Below are 25,221 nucleotides of genomic sequence, written 5' to 3' on the forward strand. Positions count from 1 at the left end.
TTTGACTTTTGAGCAGCCATTTTCTCTTACTTTGCCGACAGCTTTTACTCACAGGTCGCAACGACGGTTGTGACCGGCACAGAGGGCTCGCTGGGCTCTCCGTAGCCAGCTCTGTTCTCGGCAAGAACGCGGAACTCGTACTGCAGGCCTTCAGTCAATCCGGTGACCTTGTAGTTGAGCTCCGCAACGGACTTTTTGGAGGCCCTGAGCCACCTCATGGCCTTCTTCTCCTTCTTCTCGACACAGTAGCCGATAATGTCGCTTCCGCCGTCGTCGGTCGGTCTTTTCCACGTCACCGTCGCGGAGTGCCCGTCGACCTTTTCGACTTCTGGTTTGGACGGTGGTCCGGGAGGACCTGAGGACACGCAAAAATAAGCGCCTGTAATTTAGTGGGGCTCTTTAATGAACTAAACATCTCAAGCTGAAGCGGTACTTACCAAATCTATCAACCATCTTGACAGGCTGGGAGTGAGCCGGCTCACTACTGCCGTACTGGTTGACAGCAGAGACTCGGAAGATATACTCGTTTTCCTGGATGAGTTTAGTGGCCACATAGTGACAGTCCACCACCTTCTCTTCCAGAATTGTCCACAAAAGGCGACTGGTTTCCCGCTTCTCTAGCTTGTAGTACTTGATAGGAGAACCCCCGTCCTCAGGAGAAGGCGTCCACATCAGGGTGACCTTCTCAGAGGAGATGCCGCCACATTCGATGGGACCGGGAGCCGCGGGAACGTCCAGAACTTTGACCTTGACCGTTTCCTCCTTCACGCCGAAGGGGTTGCTTGCCGTGATGACATAATCCCCGGAGTCCTTCCTCGCCGCGTATTTTACCGATAGCGTGGACGAGGTTGCCGTCGTCTCGATATTGACCAGTTCTGAGGGCTTAAAGTACTTTCCTCCCTTAGACCAGCGCGACGTCGGCGGAGGCTTGCCGAGGATACTGGTGGCCGTAACCACGATGGTTTCACCGGCTCTGACGGTCACTCCGGCTTCCCTCACCTGAGCGTCAATGACGATGGTCGGCGAGGCTTTTAAAAAGAGAGAAGAGGGGGGGGAAATTAAGAACCCAACCGCCATCTGCGGAAGGTGGTGCGACTTGTCCACGGAGTCCGAGGACCTCACCGTATTCGTCCACGCAGACGATGGTATCAGTCTGTTCGGACGGCGGACTGAGAGCTCCGGCGGCGTTCTTGGCTCGGATTCGGAACTCGTATTTGCAGCCCTCCTGAAGATCGGTGACAGTGTATGCGGGTTCCACCACGTTCACGCTGTTGCTCTTCACCCAGATCTTGGAAGGTAGATCGCGTCTTTCCACTATGTAGCCCGTCAGCCTGTGGCCCCCGTCAAACTGCGGCTCCGCCCACTGGAGGGTCACCGTGCTTCTGGTGACGCTCACTGGATCCGGTTTGCCCGGAGCATCTGCAGACACATGCGATCGTTCATCTAGCGCCAACGACAGAAGCGACAGAAGCTCCAGCTTTGGCTCATCCCGGCCGGCTTTACACTTGCCGATAGGATCCAGGGCCACTTGCGGGTCTGTGGGAGGACTCGGTCTGCCGATGCCGGCCAAGTTAATGGCCATTACCCTGAACTCGTACTCCAAACCTTCAGTCAGCCCCGTCACCTTGTGTTCCTTCATTCTCAAGGCGGCTGGGCTGGAGCGCTTCCATAACATGCTATTCCTCTCCTTGAACTCCACGTGATACCCTGTGGGATGGTTTGTGGCGAGGAAGAGAGTTAGGATTTTACAAGACAGAAGTGGCGTTCTTGCGCTCTGAAAACGTCAAATGTCTTCCTCGCGGGGTGTCTATCCTCCTGATAAATCAGCTAAGATGACTTTGTTAAAACTACTTTATACATTTACAGTATGTTTAAACATTTTTCCATTACTATTCAGCCTCTTCTGGCCGGCTGCATTGTCTCAATCTAAACAACCACAAAGGGAGTAGACAAAATGGTCCCAATCACATATTTTTTGCACCAAAGTCACCTGATTTTGAGGATCTGCCAATACAGAGTACCAATCTGCTACCTCAGCAATTTACTAATTAATGTATTACAAAATTACATTTTTTTGATTTCTTTTGACAATATCCTTGTTGATCTTTGAATATTTTGTTGCTTGGCAGCCCCTCCAAAAAATAATTTTGAAAAACTCATAATTTTCACATGATTCTTCAACTTCTACAAAACACCTCACTCATTCGCTCCCAAAAACGAATAAATACGTTCTATTTTTAATTGTTTCACTGTCCCAAAAACGTATTTATGAGTCTGTTTTTTTTGGGGGGGTTTTTTTACAAGAGGCATCTCTAGGTTCTGTTGCACCTAAACTGCAATGAACAATGCTCAAAACTCATTTTAAAGCAATAAAACTGACCACTGGAGGGCAGTAGCGTGTTTTGTAAGAACTCATCACGGGCCAAGAAAAGAAGTGAAGAAAAATAGTCAGGAAACAGAAGTTGGAGGGATCTTGTGAAGACGCGTGAGAATTTGAGAAAAATGTGGAGAACGATCGAGGAGAAAAAAAAAGGCAAAAGACACTGGAGGAGTGTTTTGAAAAGAAAACGAAACCATCGTCAAAGAAGGATCCAAAAAAATCTATCTCGATGAGACAGGCGGTGACGGCCACAACAGCGTCAGGTTCCACACACGTTCTGCGGAGCTCACGTTACGTTACTCAGAGGTCGCGTTAACCGAATATGTTCCGTCGTTGACCGGTTTTTTAAAACGGTGACTGAAAAAACTGAAGTCCATCCGTCATTTTGACAGGTTGCAATTCACACCCCAGACCACAGGATAACGAGTGAGCATATTGTAGCGTCGCCGGGGCTGTCATGAATGGGTTAATTTATGCACCAACGCGGGGCTGTCATTGGTGTGCTGGTGCACCAGCGTGACGCTCCGGTTGGTGGACTAGATTGTGTCAGTGTATATAGTTGTTGTTGTTTTTGCATTGGTGAAGTGGCGGGAAGTTAATAAAGGAAAAGAGGAAAAAGGCTCGTGTGTTGTTTTCGCGGCCAAACGTCCGCTTAGCAAACGCTACAATATTAATATTAATAAGCTATTGTCTCTCTTGATGCATGACGTCGCTGGCCTTACGAACTAGCATTCAGGTGTAGCAAACACGGAAACGTTAGGAAGCTTTGGAGAGCATTGTCTAAGGCTACGTTCATTCTACAGGTCTTAATGCACGAATCCAATTTTTTCGTGTTTTTCCGACTCGAGTCAGGCATTAACTTGACGGTCTGAGCGGGACAAGTCGCATAGAAGTGGACCATTTCAAATCCGATCTGGGTCATTTTTTATGTGGTTCAAATCCGATCTGGGCCACATTTTTCCAGACTGTCGCGGCGGTCTGTACCGTCCGGTGTCCCAAATCCGATTTCAGGTGTGCGTTATTAGCGCCTAGCTTGCAGTGAACACGGCTTTTGGGGAAGGGCCGAGCTTGACAACAGTCATAAAAAGATAAAAATGGGTTGAGGATAAGCATGAGAATGATCGGTTTTCTCTCTGCTCTATGTGAGCTATATTTCAACATTTCCTACACGGCCGAGAGTCGGGAGAGGGGTCTGGCTGCAGCCTGTCTTGGAGAGTCAGGGCAAACTGCCCGTATGTGTGTGTGACATGCACGGACAGTGCGTGCATGCTATCGATCCATATAAACTGTGAATATAAGCCTAAACGGGGATTATTTATGTCTGTTATTTGTGTCCTCCTTTTGAAAAGCAAAATATGATGCCCTGGAATGACGGATGACTTGTCATTTGTTTTGATGCTTCTGCGCACTGGCACGTGTCGGACTGCGAATTAGAGCGCATGCGTAATACTTGAATGGTCTCAATGGACAAAGGCAGTCCGAACGGACACTCCAAAAAAACGGATATGACAAAAAAATCGGATTTGTGCATTAAGACCTGTAGTATGAACGTAGCCTAATTGAATGAGCAGGGACAAACAGCTTGGAGTCAGAAGTACGTGTGCTGTTCTAAAACCTGAACGCACCCCGAGTCTTGGATGACAAATCAACAGAGCAGAGAGTAGACACAACATGGCTGGTAGTTTCTTCAATTTATTCAGAGTTGAGTAAGTAACGCACCACTTTTGACCAACACTGCTATTGAATATGTCATTATTATCATTTAAAAAATTTAAGTGACGGGTAAAAATAGATTATGACCGGATTTTTATGACCCTGTCAGTCAAAATGACAGACAACGAAAAAGTCTAGCGCAACCTCTGGTTACTCATGAGGTCGAGGTTGAAACCCAACGATGACAATGATGATGAAGATGATGAAAAAAGTGTGACCGATCTTGATCCGGACTCATCAGATTACTGGGAGCCACCTCATTCAACCGGGAGCAGCCGAGAGCCTTCCCCGTTGTTATGTGCACAAGTAATTCAACAGTTCAATAGTTTAGTTATGTGTAAATAAATTGTAACTTTGGGGTTAAAAGCTCTATTTGTCTTGTTCTTTATGTTATTTTGTAGAACGAAAACATTATCCAGATGTTTGGGATGTCACAAAAGCGAAAAATAGCAGTGTTAAAGTTCTGTTTGAAATGTATGCTTTTACAAAAAGCTCAATTTCTCTGTTTTTTTCCATCAGAAATTGGAAAATTGCTCAAACTAAGCTATTTTCTAAGGCTGATTTCTAAAGAATGGAAAAAGATATGAAATTTTTTTTCAGCTGAAAGAAGAGAGTCTAATCTTTCTTTTGATGGGTTCCATGTTTATATGACAATAGAACAGAATTTTCTGTGGGCCTTGCAAAATCTGTCAAAATCCAGTAAAACGGCCGGGAGCGAAGGGCCTTGCTCCGGCGAAAATGGCTGGGAGTGAATGAGTTAATGGCCTTGGACCAAAATACATGCTTGATTTGTTAGAGTCCTTTGAAACATCTAGAACCCTAAGGTCGTCTGAAACCGGTTTCCTGTATGTTCCAAGAACAAGAACCGAGCAGGGTGAGGCAGCATTTAGTTATTATGTTCCTCAACTCTGGAACAGGTTACCTGAAGGTCTGAAGTATGCTCAAACTGTTAGCTCCTTTAAATCAGGGCTAAAAACGCTTTTATTTGTCTGTATATTTCAAGCTATTTGCTTTCTATTCCTTTTGTGCTTTATCTCCATTGCTGATTTCAATTATTAGTAGTAGTAGTAGTAGTAGTAGTAGTAGTAGTAGTAGTAGTAGTAGTAGTAGTAGTAGTAGTAGTAGTAGTAGTAGTAGTAGTAGTAGTAGTAGTAGTAGTAGTAGTAGTTTTTTTTCTATTTGTGATTTTTATGTATAATTTTATTTCCTGTTTCGTTTGTCTTTGTTTTTACGATCTATTGATTTAATGTGATTTTTATGATCTTCAAATGATGTAAAGCACTTTGAATTGCCCTGTGTTGAATTGTGCTATAGAAATAAATTTGCCTTGCCTTTAAAAAAATGTTGCATAATACAAATATATATGTTTTTTGCTTCTCTTAACGATTGTAAAGTATATCTTATTTTGTTGCTTTCCAACAAAAAAAAAAAAAAAAATTCTTAGGAACATGATCCTTTTCACCCGGTGCCCAAACTTCTAAAATTGACGTGCTCAGGCCTGGTTTCCAATCATGTGATCGGATTGGGGACATCCCTTATTTTTATACCTCTTCATCACTCATTGACAGCAATTGTCATTAAATTTATTTGAAAACGGTGCCAATGTGTCAATACTTAAAATAGATCAATTTAAAAAAAACAACAACAAAAAACATTTTCACCCGATTCCGATCCTCTAAAAATGATGGGATCGGACCCGGTTTCCTATCACGTGATCGGATCATGTCAGTGTTGTGGGTGTCCAAGCAGCTGAACGGGAAAATAGATTCTCAAACTTTATACAGTACAGGCCAAAAGTTTGGACACACCTTCTCATTAGTGCGTTTTCTTTATTTTCTTGAGTATAAACACTGTAAATTCTCACTGAAGGTATTAAAGTTATGAATGAATACGTGTGGAATTATGTACTGAGACAAAAAAGGTGAAATAACAAAAACCATGTACAATATTCTAGAATCTTGAAAGTAACCACCCCTTTTCTCTGATGACTTTTTTTGCACATTGTTGCTATTCTCTTGATGAGCTTCAAGAGGGAGTCACCTAAAATGGTTTTTGACTTCACAGGTATGCATTTTCAGGGTTGATTTATGGAATTTATGGCTTCATCAATGTAGTTGGGATCTTCATTTTGATGTCATACATTCCATAGATCATTGAATGAGCTGTGTCCAAACGTTTGGCCTGTTCTGTTTGGTATGTTTCGCCGATAGTCATGGAGTCGCTGCTAAAGAAATCAGCAGCGTGTGATAAGCAGCCCAAAATTCTTCTGCTCATCCCCAGTCTATAGGATTTAGGTGGTAGCGCTCTCTACCTGTGATGGGGGAGCCTCCGGTCTTCCTGGGGTCGGACCAGGCAAGGTAAGCAGAGTCGTGACGCATGCTCACAACCTGCGGCGGAGGAGGGGCATCGGGCACGTCTGGACAAAAGCGCAGACACTTTTAGGAAACCGGCCGGAAAGTTAACGTTAAAAGACGAAAACTTACTGAAGGGATGTTTTGCGACCACGGGCTCCGATTTGAGTCCCTCGCCTACGCCGTATTTGTTCTCGGCACAGACTCGGAAAATGTATTCTGTGCCCTCGTGAAGACCGGTTACCCTCAAGGTGTTTTTGTCCACCGCCGAGGAGACGGTCACCCACATGTTGGTGACGGAGTCCCTCTTCTCCAGAATGTAATTAGTAATGTCCGAGCCCCCGTCATCTTTTGGGGCGGCCCACTTGAGCGTGGCGCCGTCGGCGGTCACCTCCTTGAACTTGATGGGTCCCACGGGAATGCCGGGCTTACCCACCACCCTGGAAAAAAAGCTGTGGTCAGCGCACGTCGAAAGACCGGCGGTGTTCAGTAAGTCCACGACTTCCGACCTTATGAAGACAGTGGACTCCTTGCTGCCGGCGCTATTCCTCAGGGTGATTGTGTACTTGGAGGCGTCGCTCCTCTGGCAATCCCTGATCAGTAGCGTAGTGTTGACAGCGGAGGATTCGGCGCAAACGCGGCCGGTGTCTGTCAAGTCTTCATCTTCGCCCTTCTTCCAAGACACCTTGGGTGTGGGTTTGCCCATGATGGGGATTTTCAAGCGCACCGTGCTACCCTCTTTGGCCAAGTAACACATGTCTGGAAGCTCCCGCAAGTCACAAGTGGGATGAACTGGGGAAAATAGGGACGCAGTACTTGAAAATGATATCGTTCAACAGAAGAGAACAACTTGTTCTTCATCTAGGAAGAAGTTGGACAAAAACTGAAGTTTTATATAAAGGTCATAGTAGCGTGATACAAAGTCAAAGCTGACCAAAGGACACCCCTCCATTTGCTCTTATTGGCAGTTGCTAAAAAAACGCAGATGAGTTACTACAGGTAGACGGACTTCTATTTGAAGCATTTTACTCAGCTGAGAATGACAATTTCCTTACCTAGTTGGTCTTTGGCGACGACCGCCAGCTCCTTGACGGCACCCTCGCCCATGTCGTTGACTGCTTTGACCCTGTACTTGTACTCTCTGTCCTCCAGCAGATCTTTGGCACTGTACTGCATGTTCTTGGACCTCATTAACTCCTTGTACTTGTCGTCACCATTGAGGACCTCTAGCACGTAGCAGATAATGCGGCTGCCACCGTCAGTTAGAGGTTTCTTCCAGCTGAGAGTACAAGAGTCTTTGGTGACCAGTAAGGTCTTAAAGTCCACCACAGGACCAGGCTCCTCTGTGTGTAGTGAAGCAAAAGCAACACTTTGTGAGCAAAGAGCCTTCCGATGAACGAAAAGCTGAAAGTTGAAAATGTGCCCGTTACACCCACCAGATGCTCTGACGGAGTCGGGCGTCTCGCAAGCCTCTCCGGAGCCCAGCTGATTGACAGCGGAGACTCGGAAACAGTACGAGCGTCCGGCGTGCAGGTCGGACACCGTGAATGAAGTCTTGGTGCAGTTGTTGGAAACCGTAGACCAGGCCTTCCTCTCGGTGTCGCGCTTCTCCACGATATAGTGGGTGACTTCGTGACCCCCATCCAGCAGAGGAGCATCCCAATAAATGGAGGCGCTGTCTTTCGTAGTTTCTTTCACCACCAGGTTGATTGGTGGTCCAGGAGTGTCTGATAGATTTTTTTCAAAAAAGGAAGAGGACGTCAGGGTCCACTCCAACGCTCCCATAGCGGTTTGAATGCAGATGCAACCTTGGCTGAGATCAAGAAGCAGAAAGGTTCTCTTACCAAAAACCTTGACGACGACGGTGTACATCTTCATGCCGGCCGCGCTCTCCAGGTTGAGAACGTATTTGCCGGCGTCATATCGGTTCACATTCTCCACAGACACTGCGGTGTCCGTTTTGGTGGACTTGATGACGATGCCTTGGCGGTCTTTGATGTTGGTGTTCATCTTGGCCCAGGTTACCTTTGGTGCCGGGCGACCCTTGATAGAGGCGTGAAGCTTCAAGGTGGCGCCGGTTCGTAGCTCCAGTCCCTCCTTCAGATGAGCGCTCAGCTCTGCCTCCGGGGGTACTAGAACAGCCACAATGGTCATTCCCGATAACATCCGAAAACCGCCACATTATTTGCATTGTTTTTGAGCCGCGCTGTCTGAAATTGTAGAGGCCAAACAGCCAGCAGTCTGCCACGCTGCTTTAAAGGCAACAACCCACCTATGATGTCTGCCGCCACGTGCTCCCCGGGTACTTCCGCCGGTTCACCAAAGCCGACTTTGTTGACGGCGCTGATACGGCAGCGGTAGTCAGCCTTGTGTATGAGGTTCTGTATGGTGTAATTGGTGTCTTGCAAGTTCCTAGGAACATTGCAGCGGATCCAGTCTGCGGTGTTTGTCCGTTTGCACTCCACCAGGTAGCCCAGGATGGCACTACCGCCATTGTTGGCCGGCGGGTTCCAGATGAGGCTGAGAGTACTGTGGGTGGTGTCGGTCACACGCGGGTTCAGCACCGGGCCTGGGGGAGCTGCCGAAACGCATTTTGTCACACTTTAGAAAGGAACGCCAAAGAGAAAATCTGTTTTGTAAACTCACTGATGGGGTTTTGCGCAGTGGCGGCCGCCGAGGGCTCGCTGGCTTTGCCAGGTCCCGCCACGTTCACAGCAATGACTCTGAACTCGTATTCCACTCCCTCGCTTAGGCCGGTGGCATCCAAAGTTCTGTCTGTCACGGGCTTTCTGTTCATCTTAGTCCAGTTCATCTCCTTAGTTTCCTTCTTCTCCAGCAGGTAACCCAGAACGGGGGACTTTCCGTCATAGCTGGGCTCCTTCCAGCTCACTGTCATGGCGTCCTTGATGACATTGGTAATCACGGGGGCCTCGCAGGGACCAGGGACAGCTGAGACATACGAGAGTATTAACTACCGACAATTAACACGAGCAATCCCGGCCCTGTTTCATTTGACTCGTATACCTCTGCAACCAGGGGGTGAGTCGTTTGACTCTAATCACCGGTTAACGCTTTCATTATGAAAATGAGGTGGAAATTTGCAGAGGATGAATACAACATGCCGAGCACTTTCAATGGGCACCGGGCTCAAAGCTCTGAGTTTGGGGGCAATCCCCCCTGGGTCGCTCACCTGCGTGAGTAATTGGAGCAATCCAGAGTCATCAGTTTTGCCAACGAGTCATTTGAAACAGTTCCGGGACTTATAGAAGCAGGGAAAAACCTCGTGTTAAAGGTCAAACTCACTGAATGGATTCTTGGCAATGACGGGGGCAGTGACGAGACCGTCTCCGACTCCCCACGTGTTTTCGGCACGGATTCGGAACTGGTATTCGTGACCCTCGATCAGCTTTTCCACGTTGAACTGAAGTTTTTCACCCTTGATCTTTGAGGAAACCTGAGCCCAGTTGGCTCTACTGGTCTCGCGCTTGTCCAAAATGTAGTTGGTGATGGGGGCCCCGCCATCCTTCAGCGGAGGCTCCCAGGACAACTTCATGCTGTTGGCAAACACCTCAAGGTATTTGGCGCCAGCAGGTGGACCGGGCACATCTGTGCGAGAAGCAAAATCAATGTGCGTCTCGGGTAAGCAAAGCCAACGTAGCTACCAGTAAATGGTAATTGGTGTTACACTTGTATAGTGCCTTTCCACCTTTTAAGGTCCTCAAAGCGCTATACACTGTGTCCTCACTCACCCAAAACGGTAACCTGGATGTCAGCAGTTGTGGAGCCACTGGCGTTCTCTGCCAGGATGGTGTAGACTCCAGTGTGCTCCTTGGTGACTGAGGCCATCTCAAGTTGGAATTGGTGTCTTTGTTGGCTGATGAGCTGACCTTCACTCGACCTCAGGCTGTCGTCACCCCGCTTCCACGTGACTCTCGGCATGGGTTTGCCAAAGACCTCGGCCTCCAGGAGAACAGAGGTCCCGGCCTTCACCTTCAAACCCTTCTGCATCCTGCCGTTCAGTTCTACCCTTGGAGGCACTGTGGGCGGTCAATGGCGCGACTTTACCGATCAACCGTCTCAGCGCTATAAATAGGTCAATTAGAGATTGTCGCTCTCACCGTTTTCGGCACAGACGAGGATGGCGTCGGTTGGCTCTGAGGGTTTGCTAATGTTGACGGCTGTCTTGGCGATGACTCTGAACTGGTAGCGCAGGTCTCGCTCCAAGCCCGTCACGGTGTATTCCTCCCTCGGGACGTTCTGGCAAACAGTGTTACAGCGTGTCCAGGCGTCTCCGGGGAGTCGGAGGGCCTCCACGTAGTAGCCGATGATCTTGCTGCCTCCGTCGTTTTTGGGACGGCCCCAAACCAAAGTGACAGAGTTCTTGGTCATATCCAGAACTTCCGGTTTCCCAGGCGTATCTGCATCACAATCGCTTGGATGAGCGGGTGTAACAAATAAAGGTTGCAAATACCATTTCCTGGGCACGTGCGACAAGTGACCCACCGATGGGCGTTCTGGCAGTAACAAAGTCTGTCTTCTGGCTGGGCTTTCCCTGACCTGCCCGGTTGATGGCAGACACCCTAAAGGTGTACTCCAGGCCCTCGATAAGGCCGGCGCAGGGGTACTCGGTGGTGCGCACCACCGTGTCGTTGGCCTTAACCCAAAGGAGACTGTTTCTTTCTTTGCGTTCAATGTAGTAACCCGTGATGGGGCTTCCGCCGTCGCTCTCAGGCTTGTCCCAGGCCACGAACATGCAGTCCTTGTTGGTCTTGTTGATTTGGCAGTTGAGAGGTTCGCCGGGAACATCTGCTCATGAACAAAACAAGCCAAATGAACATTCAAGTCGATCGACAAACATTCGCGCTCAATAGCCAATCGATGAATTCTAATTACGGTAAAATACGCCTCACGTAAAGAGTCGCTTCCATTTAACAATCGTCACGGCGCTTCAGATTTAACAATAGCGAATTGACGAAAACGTGACACAATTAGATGCTTAATGGAGAACGTACCAAAGGGGAACTTGGCGATCATTCTGTCAGACTGGACAGGGTCCGACACGCCGTAGCGGTTCTCGGCGCGGATGCGGAACAGGTACTCCTTCCCGGGAATGAGTTTGCCCAGCCTGCAGCTGGTCTTGGGGCACGTGGAAACGGCGTTCACCCAGTCGCCCCTACTGACGTCGCATTTCTCCACCACGTAATTGGTGATTTTGCTGCCTCCGTCCTCCAGGGGAGGGCTCCAGGAGAGGGAGCAGGCGTCCGAGTCAATGTCACTGATCTCCACGGGACCCCCGGGAGGTCCGGGAAGATCTAAAACATGCACGTCAACTGTGTAAAACTATGCGCTCGCTCCCACATTTAGTGAGAAATGAGGATTGACGCTAACCTCTGATGATGATCTTCAGAGCCTGGTCAACCTTTGCTGAGCTGTTTTCAGCCACCAGGCTATAGTCTCCGCTGTCCGTCCTGGAGACGTCCTTAATGATCAAGACGCACAAATTGCCGGACTGGTGCACTGCTAGACGGCTGGAAGAAACCAGCGGCACGTCGCCACACATCCATTTGCAGCTCGGAGAAGGTTTTCCAGAGATGACGGCCTCCACCCTGAGTTTGGCGCCGGCTCGTTCGCTGACCGTGTCCGGCATGATGATCTTTGGTTCCACTGGGGGAGGAGAGAGGCCAGTAAACGGGGAGGCGGCAACATCGTCGCAAAGCGCCATTGACGATGAACTTACGCATTTGCTCCTTGATCTCCACGGGCTGCCTGCTTTCTGTGAACGAGCTCAAGCCCACTATGTTCTTGGCGGCCACTCGGAACTTATACCTCTTGCCCTCTTTCAGGCCGCTGATGCTGATGCTCAAGCCCTTCACGGTGGTATAGGCGTTCCACACCTCCCTCTCCGGCGCCTCGGGCTCCTCCTTCACGACCAAAGGCGGCGGAGCGTCTTCCCCTCCTTCCGGGACCTGCCGTCGAGATAAACCAGTCCATGCCTGACTACACCTCGCTCGCCTGTGAATATTGTCATTTATCCAGGTCATTTAGTCCTCAGCAAATTGAGCCAATTGCGATCGGGCTGTTCTGATCCTTCCGAAACAATGACACCGTAGGTCAGGGGTCCCCAATCCCGGTCCTCGAGAGCCCATATCCAGCTCGTTTTTCATGTCTCCCTCCTCTACTACGCCTGAATCAACTAATCAGGATTGTTATCAGGCTGCTGCAGAGCTTGCTCATGAGCTGATCATTTGATTCCGGTGTGTTAAAAGAGGGAGACACGGAAAACAAGCTGGATAGGGGCTCTCGAGGACCGGGATTGGGCACCCCTGCCATAGGTGGATGGTTTGCGCCTCCAATTTGAGTCTCCGCAGCAAAAGCCAGCAAGTTTCCACAGACTACAAGTGGCATATAATGATTCCCTGAGAATCTTGTTGAAAAGGCCCAGATGGACCAGCGCTTCAGATATGTTTGTTGCAGCTCGGGATCACCCGAGCTGCTACAAACATATCTTATGTTTGTTTGGACTTACATAGCTGCTACAAACATATCCTACTCTCCAGTCTGTTTTAAGGGTACGCATGTTTAATTTTATCAGTCATCTGAATGGTGCAAAAATGCGATTGTGTTAGGCCTGACCAACATTTTATACAGCTTTACACTCTACTTGTCACTGTTTTGGAAGCACTGGTACGCGTGCATTTTGAAAGTGGGTCGCCAGGAGACCCAGTGTTGTGTACCGAAGTCCTCGTTATTGTTTGATTATTTCTTGATTTGATTTGATTTTTATTTCATTTTTTTGTTTCAAATCTATTGCTGTGTTGTGTTGTTGTGAATTTGGACGTTGAGTCTGTTAATAAATCTATCTATCGCTTTCCTAACCTAAACTTATAAAGCCCGCTCCCTCGGACAATCGGTCAAATGTCTTTTAAGACAAGTGGAGTAGAGTTGGCCACAAGCCTCTTTGCTCAACTTTGGCAGTGTATCGGTGAAAATGTGGCAAAATCACAAACCTGGAGCAATACCGGAGGCGGAGGTTTGACCTCGATGTATTCAATCACGTAACCGTCAATCTTGGCCCCGCCGTCCCGTGCAGGCTTCACCCAGCCAACTGTCGCGCTGTTTTTTGTGATCTCCAGAATATCGATCTTCTCACAAGGATCCGGTTTACCTGAAAAACCCACCAAAAAAGGGTGTTCGATTTAACCCGTAAGAGAAACTACACTCGGAGACGTCTGGGTGCGCATTTGTGTGAGCGTGACGCCCTACTTACTGACGGGATCTGAGGCAAAATAGGAAGTGGGTGACACCCTGGGAACTCCGGAGCCGTACTCATTGACTGCCGTAACGCGGAAGTAGTACTCGGTGCCTGGCACAAGACCGCTGACCGTGAAGGGAATCTTGTCCGTCTGAACCGCCGCCTTGACCGTGGCCCACGTCTTGCGGTCAATTTCACGCTTCTCGACGATAAAATGAGTGATCTCACTGCCGCCGTCCACCTCCGGAGGGCTCCAAGACAGCATAGCTGAAGTCTGTTTGATGTCAGAGGCTTCCAGATTGATGACGGGTCCCGGGGTGTCTGTTTGGCCGGAGCAAACAGTCGCAATTAAGTCGAGAAAACGCACGCAGAGCAGCAATGAGCGGAAGGCGGGACGTACCGAGGACCTTGACGTTGACAAACACGGCCTTTTCCCCAGCGGGACTTTGTACCGTCAAACAGTATTTGCCAGAGTCGTAGCGGGTGCTATCGGGAATGAGCAAGAAAGTCATGGTGTCGATGATGTCCACGTGTCCTTTTCTGACCACGTTATCGATGCCCATCCTCCTCCAAACGACTTTGGGAGGTGGTCTGCCTCTGATGGTAGCGCACAGTCTGATGGGACAACCGGCTCTCACTGTGAGTCCCTGTCTTAAATTGGCATCTAAGTCAATTTCTGGTGCCTCTGTTGAAGAAAGAAAACATCCATTCAGAGAAAATGTTATCTTCGTTTCAACCTTAACCTTCCTTGATATTTTCATTGATGGAGTCACCCGAGTCTTCAGTGTTTAGCAATGCACTACCTCTATCTATGCCTAGGCGGCAGTCTTTAATGAGAACATTTTGGTTTTGTTCCTGAGGGTGACGACGACGACGACAACAACAACATACTATTGTTCCTGAAGAACGCACTCGCTGAAAAATAAGTATACCTAGAAATTTAAAAGGCGTATAAAGATTTTTAAAAACAGGGAAGCCCAACAGTCCTTTGGCAGTTCCAGTGATGTTAAGGACCGGCAATCTACATACACACACTTGTCGGGTGATGAAAAGAATTCTCACCGAGGATTTCCTTGGGGTTGACGGCCGCCTCAAGGTCACAAGGCAGGCTCATGCCCACCTGGTTTTGGGCGGACACTCTAAAGTCGTAGAGAAGTTTCTCGTCCAGACTGGTGACGGTGAACTCGCAGAAGACCAGCTGAGCGGCAACATTGCAGCGTTTCCAAGCGTCGTCCGTTTTCTTGACGCTTCCCTTCACCCTCATCTCGACGACATAGCCGATGATGGGCGCTCCGCCGTCGGACGCAGGCTTGGTCCAGCCCAGAGTGACGGTGGTCTTGGTGCTGTCCAGGACTTTCATGTTAGTGGGGGGTGCGGGAGGTTCTGCGAGAAAACATACAAGACCTTGTCACAAAACCGAAACGCGACCCAGAAAAAAAAAACGGTCGACGTACCGACGGCATCCTTGGCCGTGATGGCGCGCGAGGGTTTGCTGGCGGCGCCGATGCCGATTTCATTGACGGCTTTCACTCTGTACTGATATTCGTGCAGGGGGAGCAATCCTGTGACGGCGAAGCGTGTGGTCGCCATTGGCTCCTTGTTAACGGTGGACCACCTCACAGCGTGCTCCTCTCTCTTCTCCAACAGGTAACCGTTGACGGGCTTGCCGCCGTCGTTGTCGGGCTCGGACCATTGCACCGTCATCTCCTCCTTGGAAATTTTGGTGACCTCTGGGGCTTCGGGTGCTCCCGGCACGCTGAACTTTGTGCCGGCCGTGACGGCCTCGCTCTCGACAGCGAGGCCGGGACCCATCTTATTTTCCGCACGAACTCTAAAGACGTATTGGTTGCCCTCGATGAGACGAGTCACGTTGGCCTTGTTAGCAATAACGGCGTTGGAGTGGACGGACCACACGCCCCGCTTGGTGTCGCACTTTTCAATGATGTAGTTGTAGATGTCGCATCCGCCGTCGTCCTCTGGGACGTTCCAGGCCAAGCGGCACCTGTCCACGGTGACGCCGGACACCTCTAGATCACGAACCGGTCCGGGTCTGTCCAACACGTTGAGCTTGGCGTGCGCCGAGCAAGTTCCGGCGGCGTTGGTGGCGCTGACTGTGTATTTGCCGCTGTCCGAACGCCGAGCAGAAGTCAGGAGCAACTTTGAGAAGTCGGCGCCAGTTTCCATCTGAAGCCTGGGGCTCTTCTTGAGCTCTTCAGTGCCATCGTCCTTGGTCCACTTGACGTCGGGCTGGGGCTTGCCCTTGAGCGTGGCCTCGATGGGAACGGAGTCGCCTGCCTTCACCACCAATGTTCCGTCCAGTTTGATCTTGATGTCCGGTTCCACGAGCTGCTCCTTAACTAGGACTTCGGCCGTTGTCACCCATTTGCTTTCGCCACCGTCATTTTTAGTCTGAACTCTGAACTGGTAGACTTGGTTTTCGATGCACCTGTCGGCCATGAAGTAAGTTTCTTTGACGGCGCCCTTGTGCAGTCTCTCCCACTCTTCGGCCTCTTTTGGCTTCTTCTCCACGTGGTAACCCAGGTTACGACTGCCTCCGTCGTAGTCGGGCTTCTTCCACTTGAGGAAGCAGAAGGTCTTGCCGATCTCAGATATATGGAAGTCAACGGGTTCGCCGGGTTTCTCCAGGGGGTCGACGGCCAAGATGGCCGTCTTGGTCTCCGCCGGCGGTCCCGCGCCGATCTTGTTTTCGGCACTGACGCGGAAAAAGTACTCGCAGCCCTCTGAGAGAGGGGCCTTTATCAGACGCTTGCTACAGTCACTGGAAACGACCGTCCATCCTCTCTGGCTCGGTTGACGGCACTCGATGACGTACTGGGTGATTTCTGTGCCGCCGTTGTCTTCCGGGTTCTCCCAAGACACCATGCAAGAGTTCTTGGTCACGTAGGCCACCTTTATATTCTGACAAGGTCCAGGCGTGTCCAGGACGTTGACGATAACAGTGGCTTGCGCTTGCCCACTGCTGTTCTTGGCAACAATCGAGTATTTTCCGTGGTCGGAGCGGAGCGCGTCGTTGATGACCAATTCGCACAGGGGATAGTGGTTGTTCAGCGCGGTGCGCTTGTCACGGGCCAAGGCTCTGGCATCCTTGGTCCACGTGATCTCGGGATCAGGTCTGCCCTTCACTCTAGTAATCAAACTGATGATCTGGCCCGCCCTGACAGTCAGAGAGTCGCGGCACGATACATCGACGACCACCTCAGGAGGAACCAGAATGTCTTTTGCTAAAATGGTCTCGCTCAGCTCTCGGGGCTCGCTGTCGCCGACCTTGTTTGTGGCTCTGATGCGGATCCTGTATTCCATGCCTTCGATGAGGCCTTGTACTCGGTAGGCGCACATCTTAATCAGTTCCTTGTTGATCCTGTCCCACTGAGCCGATCCTGACTTCTGAATCTCAACAACGTAACCCAGGATGGGACTGCCACCGTCTCTGGTGGGTTTGATCCAGCAGATGTCCGCAAAAGATTTGCTCCAGTCTTTTAGTTTCGGATTTACCGGAGGACCGGGCCTGGTGATCGGCCGGGCGGCTTTGATGGGATCAGAGGTGAGGGACGGCTCGCTGATGCCGGCGATGTTTTCGGCGAACACTCTGAACTCATAGCTGTTGCCTTCGAACAGGCCCGAAACTCTGTACCTGAGGTCCAGCACGGGAGTTTTATTGACACGGATCCACTTCCCAGTCATCTCTCGCCGTTCGACCACGTAGCCGCTGATGGGACTGCCCCCGTCGTAGTCGGGCAGGGACCACGCCACCGTTACTGCGTTCTCCGTGACGTCAGAGCACACTGGCAGTCCCGGTGGACCTGGAGGGTTGAACATGTGCTTGGCGATAGTAGGAGGACTCTCGAGTCCGGCGCCGATTCCGATCTTGTTCTCAGCGCGGATACGAACGATGTACTCGCGACCCTTTTCCAAGCGTGACACCTTGGCTTTGGTGCCGATCCCGCTGGAACTCACCACGGACCACGGCTCCCACGGTTTCTTGACGTCCTTCTTTTCAACCACGTAGTTGGTGACGGGCGTACCGCCGTCGTCCTTGGGGGGCCTCCATTGGATCATCATGTGATCGGGGGTTACTTCTAAGATGTTGATGGGTCCGACGGGCGCCCCCGGAAGATCCAGCACGGTGACGTGGAGAGCCACGGTCTTACTGCCCGCGGGGTTGGACACGGTGAGGCTGTACTCCCCCGTGTCACCTCGCGTGCACTCTGGGATGGTGAGGACGGTGCTGTCTCCGCCGGATTCGATATTATAGTGACCTTCTGACACAATTTCCTTGCCATCAGTCATCCACTTGGCAGTGGGGATGGGGATACCCTTCATCTTGGCAGGGAGGACAATTTTGCTGCCCGCCTTCACATCCAGACCCTCAATGAGCTTCACGTCCACTTCGATGAGGGGCGGTACTGAAAGAGAGCAAATGCACTGGCGTGAGAACCGCCGGCGAGTGCGACCGGTCCATCTTTAGTGGAAATGGGCCACGTCTTACCGGTCTTTTCCTGGCAGGTGACGGGAACGCTTGTGTCGGGACGACTCAGGCCGATGGCGTTCTGAGCCATCGCCCGGAAGCGATAGGTCTTGCCTTCCGTCAGACCGGTGACATGTGCATGATTGCCGCCGACTGTCTTGAAGGGCACCCAGTCGGCCTGACTCTCTTCCTGGTGCTCGATGACAAAGCCGGTGATCTCGCTTCCGCCGGTGCGATCGGGCCACTCCCACGCTAACCACACCTCGGTCTTGTCTGCATCAGTGTGGTGTAAGTTCTTGGGGGGGCCGGGTGGATCTGAACAGTGAAAGCCTGTTTAGTCTTTTTCTGCTAGTTTCTGCTCGAGTGAATTGCTTTCATGCATAATAAATTGAGTGTGCGAGTGTGTTCGCGGAACAAATCAGACACCTAATTTCACCGCGCAACATTTTACTCACACAGAGGATCGACAGCCTTGATAGGAGTCTTTGTGACAACGTAGTCGCTTCTGCCAAACTGGTTTTCCGCCGCCACTCGGAAAAGGTACTGGATTCCTTCCATCAGATACATGGCCATCAAACTGCGCTTCTTATTGGCTGCCGAAACAGGGACCCACTGCTCAGCGGCCACGTCCTTCTTTTCCACCACGTAATGAGAGATGACGGCACCGCCGTTGTCCTCCGGAACTTTCCAAGTCAGGTAGGCAGACTCGCTGGTCACCTCGGAGACCGCCAAGTCTCTCGGAGGCGAGGGTTTGTCTGAAGGGGGAAAAAAATGAATTGCATCAGTGCCGAAGGGATGTCGCTCAAAGTTAGGGTAGAAGAAGATAGCTCCTCATATTTTTGACTCACTCAGAACCAGAACGGCAACTGTGGCTGTTTTCTTGCCAGCGGCGTTTTCCACCGTGAGAGTGTAGTTGCCAGAGTCGGCGCGAACACACTTGGAGATGAAGACTTTACTGTTGGCAGGCGTGACAGCCATGGTGACATGATCCGGTAAGTCGCCATCGTTTTTCTTCCAGCTGACGGCAGGCGCGGGCACGCCCTTGATGGTGGCGCTCAAGGTGATGTCGGTGCCCAGCATGGCCAAATGGTCACGCGCCATGTTGGCGTCCAGCAGCAACTCAGGCGCCTCTGTGAAGGGAAGCCGGAATGAAGAGCGGCTCACGGGAAGAGGGTCCGACGAGGTACAGGAAGATATCCTACCCAGTCTGTCGTGGACCTTGACGGTCTGTTTGACGTGGGCCGGGTCGGATTTGCCCGCAGCGTTAACGGTGTAGATCCTGAAGGCGTACTCTTGGCCGTCGTGCAGACCCGTCACGACATAGTGCAGGTCAGGACACTGGTCCGGACGCTCGTTAGCCTGAATCCACTCAATGGAACCCGGCTTCTGGTACTCCACCAGATAGCCCAATATCCTTCCTTTTCCATCGTGGCGGGGCATCTGCCACCGGAGACTAACGGAGTCTTTTGTCTTGTCGTAGGCCTCCGGAGTCACCGGAGGACTGGGCCTCACTGAAAATCAAAAATAAGCACAGATACTCTTTCTCGTTGCCGCGCTGAAATCGGACAGGATTATTGTAGTGCCACTAACCGATGGGATCTTTGGCAAGGACGGGCTTCGAGGGGACGCTGGGGTCGCCGGTTCCCAGCTCATTTTCAGCCATCACGCGGAACTCGTATTCGCAGCCCTCCACTAGGTCCTGGACTCTATACTGAGTAGCAGGGTACAAAGGTTCTCTCGTTGCTCTTGACCATCTCTTGGCAGCAGGCTCCTTCTTCTCCAGGATATAATTAGTGATGGGCTTTCCTCCATCACGGGGCCTGTTCCAGAGCACCAGTGCGTTGGTAGAGTACACCTCCCTGACAGTTGGCATCTCGGGGGCCTCTGGGACTCCTGCAGAAGAGTCAATAACAGACATGTGCTTAGACAGCTTCATCTGACACTTGTGGTGTTGCCAGGACTGCTCAATGCAATTGCAATTGCAATTGCCAACTCCTTCCTCTGATATACTAAAAGGCATATTCAGAGGGAGTCACCATTCGAAGAGTTGCAACAAGGGATTTGCAGAGAGGCCCGGGCGAGTGTGAAGAACTCACTGAAGAGATCTTTGGCTCTCATCTCCTCAGACTCCAGTGGGTCACTGATACCGTACATGTTCTCAGCAGAGATCCTCATGATGTACTCCCTGCCCTCTGTTAGCTTAGGGATCTAAAATAATTGAGCAAACAGTTTGGAATTCATGCGCACAACAAATGTTTGGTGAGTAATTGACGTGCACCAACCTTGCACGTTGTCTTAGTATTTGCTGAAGTGACAGTGTTCCACATTTCTCTGTTGGCGTCTCTCTTCTCAATGATGTAGTTGGAGATCTCAACGCCACCGCTGTCCAGAGGAGGTTTCCAAGAAATGATCATGTACTCCCGGTGCACCTCATCAAAGACAACCGGACCCACGGGAGGAGATGGACGGTCTGTGTGGGCGAAAAAAAAACTTGCCGTTGTTTCTATCAAATACACTCCCGTCATGTAACAGGAAGGTTGCTTTGCTTGCGATTTATCATTCCTGTCGCCCCACCCATTACACGTCTCATCCTTTGACAGAATGTCAAATGCCAGCTATAAAAGATCAAGTTATGGATGAGTAAAGATGAAGTTGAGGATGAGTTTCCGCTTCTTACCGACGACAGTGACATTGCAAACTCCCTTCCTGGAACCGGTGCTGTTCTCCACCACCACCATGTATCGGCCACTGTGGTGGCGCTGCGCCTTCATTACTCCCAGCGACATGGTGTTGAGCGTGTTCTTGAACATGACGTGCTTGTCAGCCTTCAGCTCCTCCTCGTCCCGGTACCACACAATGGAGGGCGAAGGCTTTCCGGTGTAGCGACCCTGCAGCAGGAAGCTCTCGCCCACGCGGACTATGAGTTTGTCGCGGAAGTCTAGCTCGATAGTTGGGGGCTCTAGAACGGCCAAAGCATGAGATGGTCACAGAGTTCTTCAACGACCTGTCTGGACCGCTTCGTGATACGCCGCTTACCGAGTTCGTCCCTGCAGGTGACCGGTTTGGAGCAGAAGGACGGCTTGCCCGTCCCGACCTCGTTGACGGCGCTGACCCGGAACTCGTAGGAGTCGCCCTCCCTCAGTCCGTCAAAAGTGTATTTCCTCTCCATCAGCTTCTCTTTGGTCAACCGAGTAAACTTGTCTTTACCGATCATACGAGCCTCCAGAATGTACATGATGATCTCGGAGCCCCCGTCAAACTTGGGCGCTTTCCACGTCACGCTGATCAAATCTTTGGTGACCTTGCTCACCTCCAGCTCTTCGGGTCGGTCTGGCACACCTGAACGAGAAGAGAAACGTTTTTAAATGAGTTTGTAGCTTTAGGATTCGTAGGAGGACTCAGACTTTAGGACATGCCAATCCCGGTCGCTCACTTCTCTTCAAATCGGCGTCGACTTACTCAACGGTTCCCTGATGACGAGCTCGGACGCCGTCTCCATGAACGGTCCGACGCCGATGGCGTTTTCCGCGGCAACTCGGAAGAAGTACGCCTTGCCCGAGATGAGGCCAGTAGCCACGGCGTTCTGTCTGCTAGCGGTGAACGAGAGCGAGGTCCAGGCCTTCCGCTCCGCTTCGCGCTTCTCGATCACGTAGTTGCTAATAGGGGACCCGCCGTCGTTTTCCGGGAAGAACCAGTTGATCTTGCAGGAATCGTTGCTCAAGTTCTCCGCAATCATGGGGATGCCGACGGGCCCGGGAACATCTGACATGGAACACGACAGGTTTCCACAGTCGAAATGCAACAGTTCTAAAAACTCCGAGGTGTCATTAGACGGTGACGAAATCTCACCCAGAACTTCCACAGTGATGTTTTTCTTCTTTTCCCCGGCGGCATTCTTGGCAGTCACCGTGTAGATGCCAAGATGCCTCCTGGTACACGGTTTGATTACCAAAGACGAGCTGATGGCTGTCGTCTCCACCTTGGCTTCAAGGGGAAGTGCTGTGCTGTCCCTGCTCCAGGTGACTTCTGGTGGCGGCTGACCCGACACGTAACAGATGATCCGGATCACCCCGCCAGCCTTGACCACCATCCGTTCCTTCACCGAAGCATCCAAATCAACCTCTGGGGGAACTGGTGGGAAAAGTTACGTTGATTTCTATGAAAACACGGACTAAAATATCGAAGCATGAACCATGATAAACTTACCGCTTCTGTCATTGACCTCCAGGGCCTCAGGGACTTCGCCTGGTTCACTCATACCGGCGAGGTTGAATGCCGTAACCCTGAACTTGTACTGGCTGCCGGTCTTCAGACCAGCTACCACGAAGCGGGTGCCACGGATTTCAGTCTCCTTGGCCTGGAAACCAAAGAACAAAGAAAAGTCACCCAACGTTGTCCTTTAGAAGGTTACCAGAAAAAATCCACACTCCATTTTGAACTTATGTTTTGAAAATGACATCTCTTAAAGCAGCAGACTGGAAATGCTGCTAAATGTGAATTTGAAAGTGGGCAATTCTATGTGTACTTATACCTTGACCCAGGCCTCAGTGCCTTCCTCCCTGTACTCCACCCAGTAGCCGATAATGGTCGATCCTCCATCCTTAAGTGGCGGGATCCATTCCAGATCCACGGTGGTTCTAGTCCAATCGGAAACCTTTGGCGTTGGAGGAGAGGGTGGGGCTGAAGAAAAGAGTGAGCGGTGTTATCTGAAAGACACTTTCCTATTGATTGGAAAGCACGGGCTGTTTGTGAGCACTTACAAATAGGGTCTCTGGCAAAGACGGGATCGGTCGGGACGCTGGGGAGTCCGGGTCCCGCGGCATTGAGGGCCGTGACTCTGAAGAGGTACTCCGAGCCCTCGATGAGTCCGCTTACTGTAAAGGATTCCCCCAGCCCCATGGGGCGGATAGGGTCGCGTGTGACACGGACCCAGCGCTTCCCTGTGGTCTCCTTGCGCTCCAACCAATAACCGTTGATTGGGGAGCCGCCGTCATCCTCGGGCTCCTCCCAGTTTACGGTCATGGAGTCCAGAGTTATGCCGGACACGGTGGGCTTCTCGCATTGGCCCGGAACACCTGCGGGCGGGGGTGAGCGGAGAGTTTTTCTCCCCTTCGATCGTAGGACATTTGAATTGTGGCTATCGCACGTGAAAATAGATGGACTTACTGTAGCGATTTCTGGCCACCTCCGGTTCACTGTCTAGCGGTTCGCCCACACCGTACTTGTTCTGGGCCATGATGCGGAAAACATACTCGTGGCCCTCCATCAGGTTCTCCACTGTCCAGGTGCGTTCTTTGGGTTCGCTGGTGACCGGTACCCAGGTCTTCCTGTTTGCCACGCGCCTCCAGATGACATAATTGGTGACTTTGGAGCCCCCGTCATCCTTGGGCGGCAGCCAGGAAAGCGTGATCCTCTCTGCCCCGATCTCCTCAAACTTAATGGGAGCAGAGGGAGGACCGGGACGACCTGAAGAAGAGACCACATTTGAAGCGTGCAGTATGTGGCTGACACAAAACCATTTTTTAGAACACAAGTGGTCAAGATTGGGAAAAAGACTCCGCCCCATTTTATCGAAAATATACTTTGGAAGCAACGAGTGGATGCAACCCTTCCTCGAGCTTACCGAGCACGTTCAGCCTCATTTCCCTGGAGGCTTTTCCCAGGCTGTTGGAAGCCACGAGAGTGTAAAGGCCGGTGTCCGGCCGTTTGCCTTGCTGTATCATTAGTGTGCAGCTATCGTCGGAAACCATCTTGTTGATGTGCTCGTCGTAGCACACCTCCGCCTTGTGGTCAGACTTGTGGGGAGGCGCCTTGTACCAAGTGAGCGTGGGGAACGGGCAGCCGCGTATCCTGGCCACGATGCTGATGTCTTGGCCTTGCTCCGCTTCCATGAACTCCTTCAGCTCAATGGAAGGAGCGCCTGGAGTTGCGGTGTAACATCACAGAATGTTAGCAGCAGAATTTGTCGACGTTGCGATCGCTGGGACACGAGGGGAAAAATGAACTTTTCCGCCACGTCGCGTTCTTACAGGTTTGGTCCTGAACCAGAATGGGCCCGACGGTGGTTGAAGGTCGGCTGGCACCGGCATGGTTGTAGGCAACCACCCTGAACTCGTACTCGTCTCCCTCTGTAAGGTCCTCCACCTTGAATCTTGTGCTGTCAATATCTCTCCTGTTACACCTGCAGCCAATGGTGATGGTTTCAAATTGCGCCTACTGCAGTATATATATATATATCCCACAGACAGCCGCCGTATTATGTATTAAAAGAAAGGTTCACCTCCTCCAGGACTCTTTCTGTGTGCCACTGACATCCCAGCAGAGGAGGTCCACACTGTAATGAGTGACAGGTGATCCGCCGTCATTTTTCGGCGCCTTCCACGTGAGGTTCACCGTGCCCCTCCTCACAGACTCGATCTTCAGTCTGGTCGGTGGATCTGGGGGATCTGAAAGCCCGGGTGACACAGAGAAAATTCACTTGCAAATTCCCCATACCGCAAAGTTCCCTGTATAGTAAACGGCTTAAACATACTGATAGGATCTCTCGCCCTGGTTCCCTCAGCGGTCTCCACAAAGGGTCCCAAACCAAAACGGTTTTCGGCGCGGACACGGAAGATGTATTCCTGGCCCTCGATGAGGTCTGGCACTACCAGAGACTGCGTGGCGCAGGACTGATTTACCTGAGTGGAAGAAGTTGAGACGCACTCACTCGGTTTTGTGTGGCATCCTCTTGCTTTTGGATAACGGCCCAGTAGAGCCTGTTCCCCATCAGGGTTTCATCATTTACACAGAGGAAAAGACATGAGGTGTGCTTCACCTTTGTCCAGGCTTTTCCAGTCACCGTCTTCTTCTCAATGAAGTAGCTCTTCACCCTTTCTCCACCGTCGCTCTCTGGAGGTTTCCAGGTGAGTCGGCAAGTGCCTCTGGTCACGTCGCTCACCTTCAGGTCTCGAGGAGGCCCCGGAAGGTCTACGGTCCCATTGAACAACAACATTATAAAGTTGCCTTTAATCGTGGAAAGCCGTTTGAATGGAGCGAC

General features: G+C 51.0%; 1 protein-coding gene across 1 annotated transcript in view; it reads right to left on the reverse strand.

Moving 5' to 3' along the window:
* The window catches only part of ttn.1 (titin, tandem duplicate 1), a 155,628-nt gene that overhangs the window by 44,171 nt on the left and 86,236 nt on the right, over positions 1-25,221 (reverse strand). The window contains exons 126-169 of the mRNA XM_057851593.1: positions 25,000-25,151; positions 24,715-24,862; positions 24,463-24,628; positions 24,212-24,363; positions 23,806-24,102; positions 23,349-23,648; positions 22,943-23,257; positions 22,714-22,862; positions 22,389-22,539; positions 22,032-22,313; positions 21,642-21,944; positions 21,219-21,521; positions 20,860-21,141; positions 20,465-20,652; positions 20,279-20,390; positions 19,773-20,075; positions 19,385-19,693; positions 19,031-19,312; positions 18,638-18,937; positions 18,204-18,497; positions 15,151-18,120; positions 14,759-15,079; positions 14,097-14,381; positions 13,712-14,017; positions 13,452-13,609; positions 12,182-12,410; positions 11,833-12,108; positions 11,457-11,756; positions 10,948-11,250; positions 10,563-10,862; positions 10,194-10,481; positions 9,748-10,050; positions 9,091-9,393; positions 8,717-9,022; positions 8,289-8,576; positions 7,881-8,171; positions 7,500-7,787; positions 6,954-7,236; positions 6,577-6,884; positions 6,405-6,509; positions 1,510-1,707; positions 1,123-1,419; positions 438-1,028; positions 53-355 (exon numbers count right to left, since the gene is read on the reverse strand). Coding sequence (XP_057707576.1) covers positions 53-355; positions 438-1,028; positions 1,123-1,419; positions 1,510-1,707; positions 6,405-6,509; positions 6,577-6,884; positions 6,954-7,236; positions 7,500-7,787; positions 7,881-8,171; positions 8,289-8,576; positions 8,717-9,022; positions 9,091-9,393; positions 9,748-10,050; positions 10,194-10,481; positions 10,563-10,862; positions 10,948-11,250; positions 11,457-11,756; positions 11,833-12,108; positions 12,182-12,410; positions 13,452-13,609; positions 13,712-14,017; positions 14,097-14,381; positions 14,759-15,079; positions 15,151-18,120; positions 18,204-18,497; positions 18,638-18,937; positions 19,031-19,312; positions 19,385-19,693; positions 19,773-20,075; positions 20,279-20,390; positions 20,465-20,652; positions 20,860-21,141; positions 21,219-21,521; positions 21,642-21,944; positions 22,032-22,313; positions 22,389-22,539; positions 22,714-22,862; positions 22,943-23,257; positions 23,349-23,648; positions 23,806-24,102; positions 24,212-24,363; positions 24,463-24,628; positions 24,715-24,862; positions 25,000-25,151 — 14,388 coding nt within the window. The remainder of the gene's footprint in view (positions 1-52; positions 356-437; positions 1,029-1,122; positions 1,420-1,509; positions 1,708-6,404; positions 6,510-6,576; positions 6,885-6,953; positions 7,237-7,499; positions 7,788-7,880; positions 8,172-8,288; positions 8,577-8,716; positions 9,023-9,090; positions 9,394-9,747; positions 10,051-10,193; positions 10,482-10,562; positions 10,863-10,947; positions 11,251-11,456; positions 11,757-11,832; positions 12,109-12,181; positions 12,411-13,451; positions 13,610-13,711; positions 14,018-14,096; positions 14,382-14,758; positions 15,080-15,150; positions 18,121-18,203; positions 18,498-18,637; positions 18,938-19,030; positions 19,313-19,384; positions 19,694-19,772; positions 20,076-20,278; positions 20,391-20,464; positions 20,653-20,859; positions 21,142-21,218; positions 21,522-21,641; positions 21,945-22,031; positions 22,314-22,388; positions 22,540-22,713; positions 22,863-22,942; positions 23,258-23,348; positions 23,649-23,805; positions 24,103-24,211; positions 24,364-24,462; positions 24,629-24,714; positions 24,863-24,999; positions 25,152-25,221) is intronic.

Source organism: Corythoichthys intestinalis, chromosome 12 (genome assembly GCF_030265065.1).
Source record: "Corythoichthys intestinalis isolate RoL2023-P3 chromosome 12, ASM3026506v1, whole genome shotgun sequence".
NCBI classification, from domain to species: domain Eukaryota; kingdom Metazoa; phylum Chordata; class Actinopteri; order Syngnathiformes; family Syngnathidae; genus Corythoichthys; species Corythoichthys intestinalis.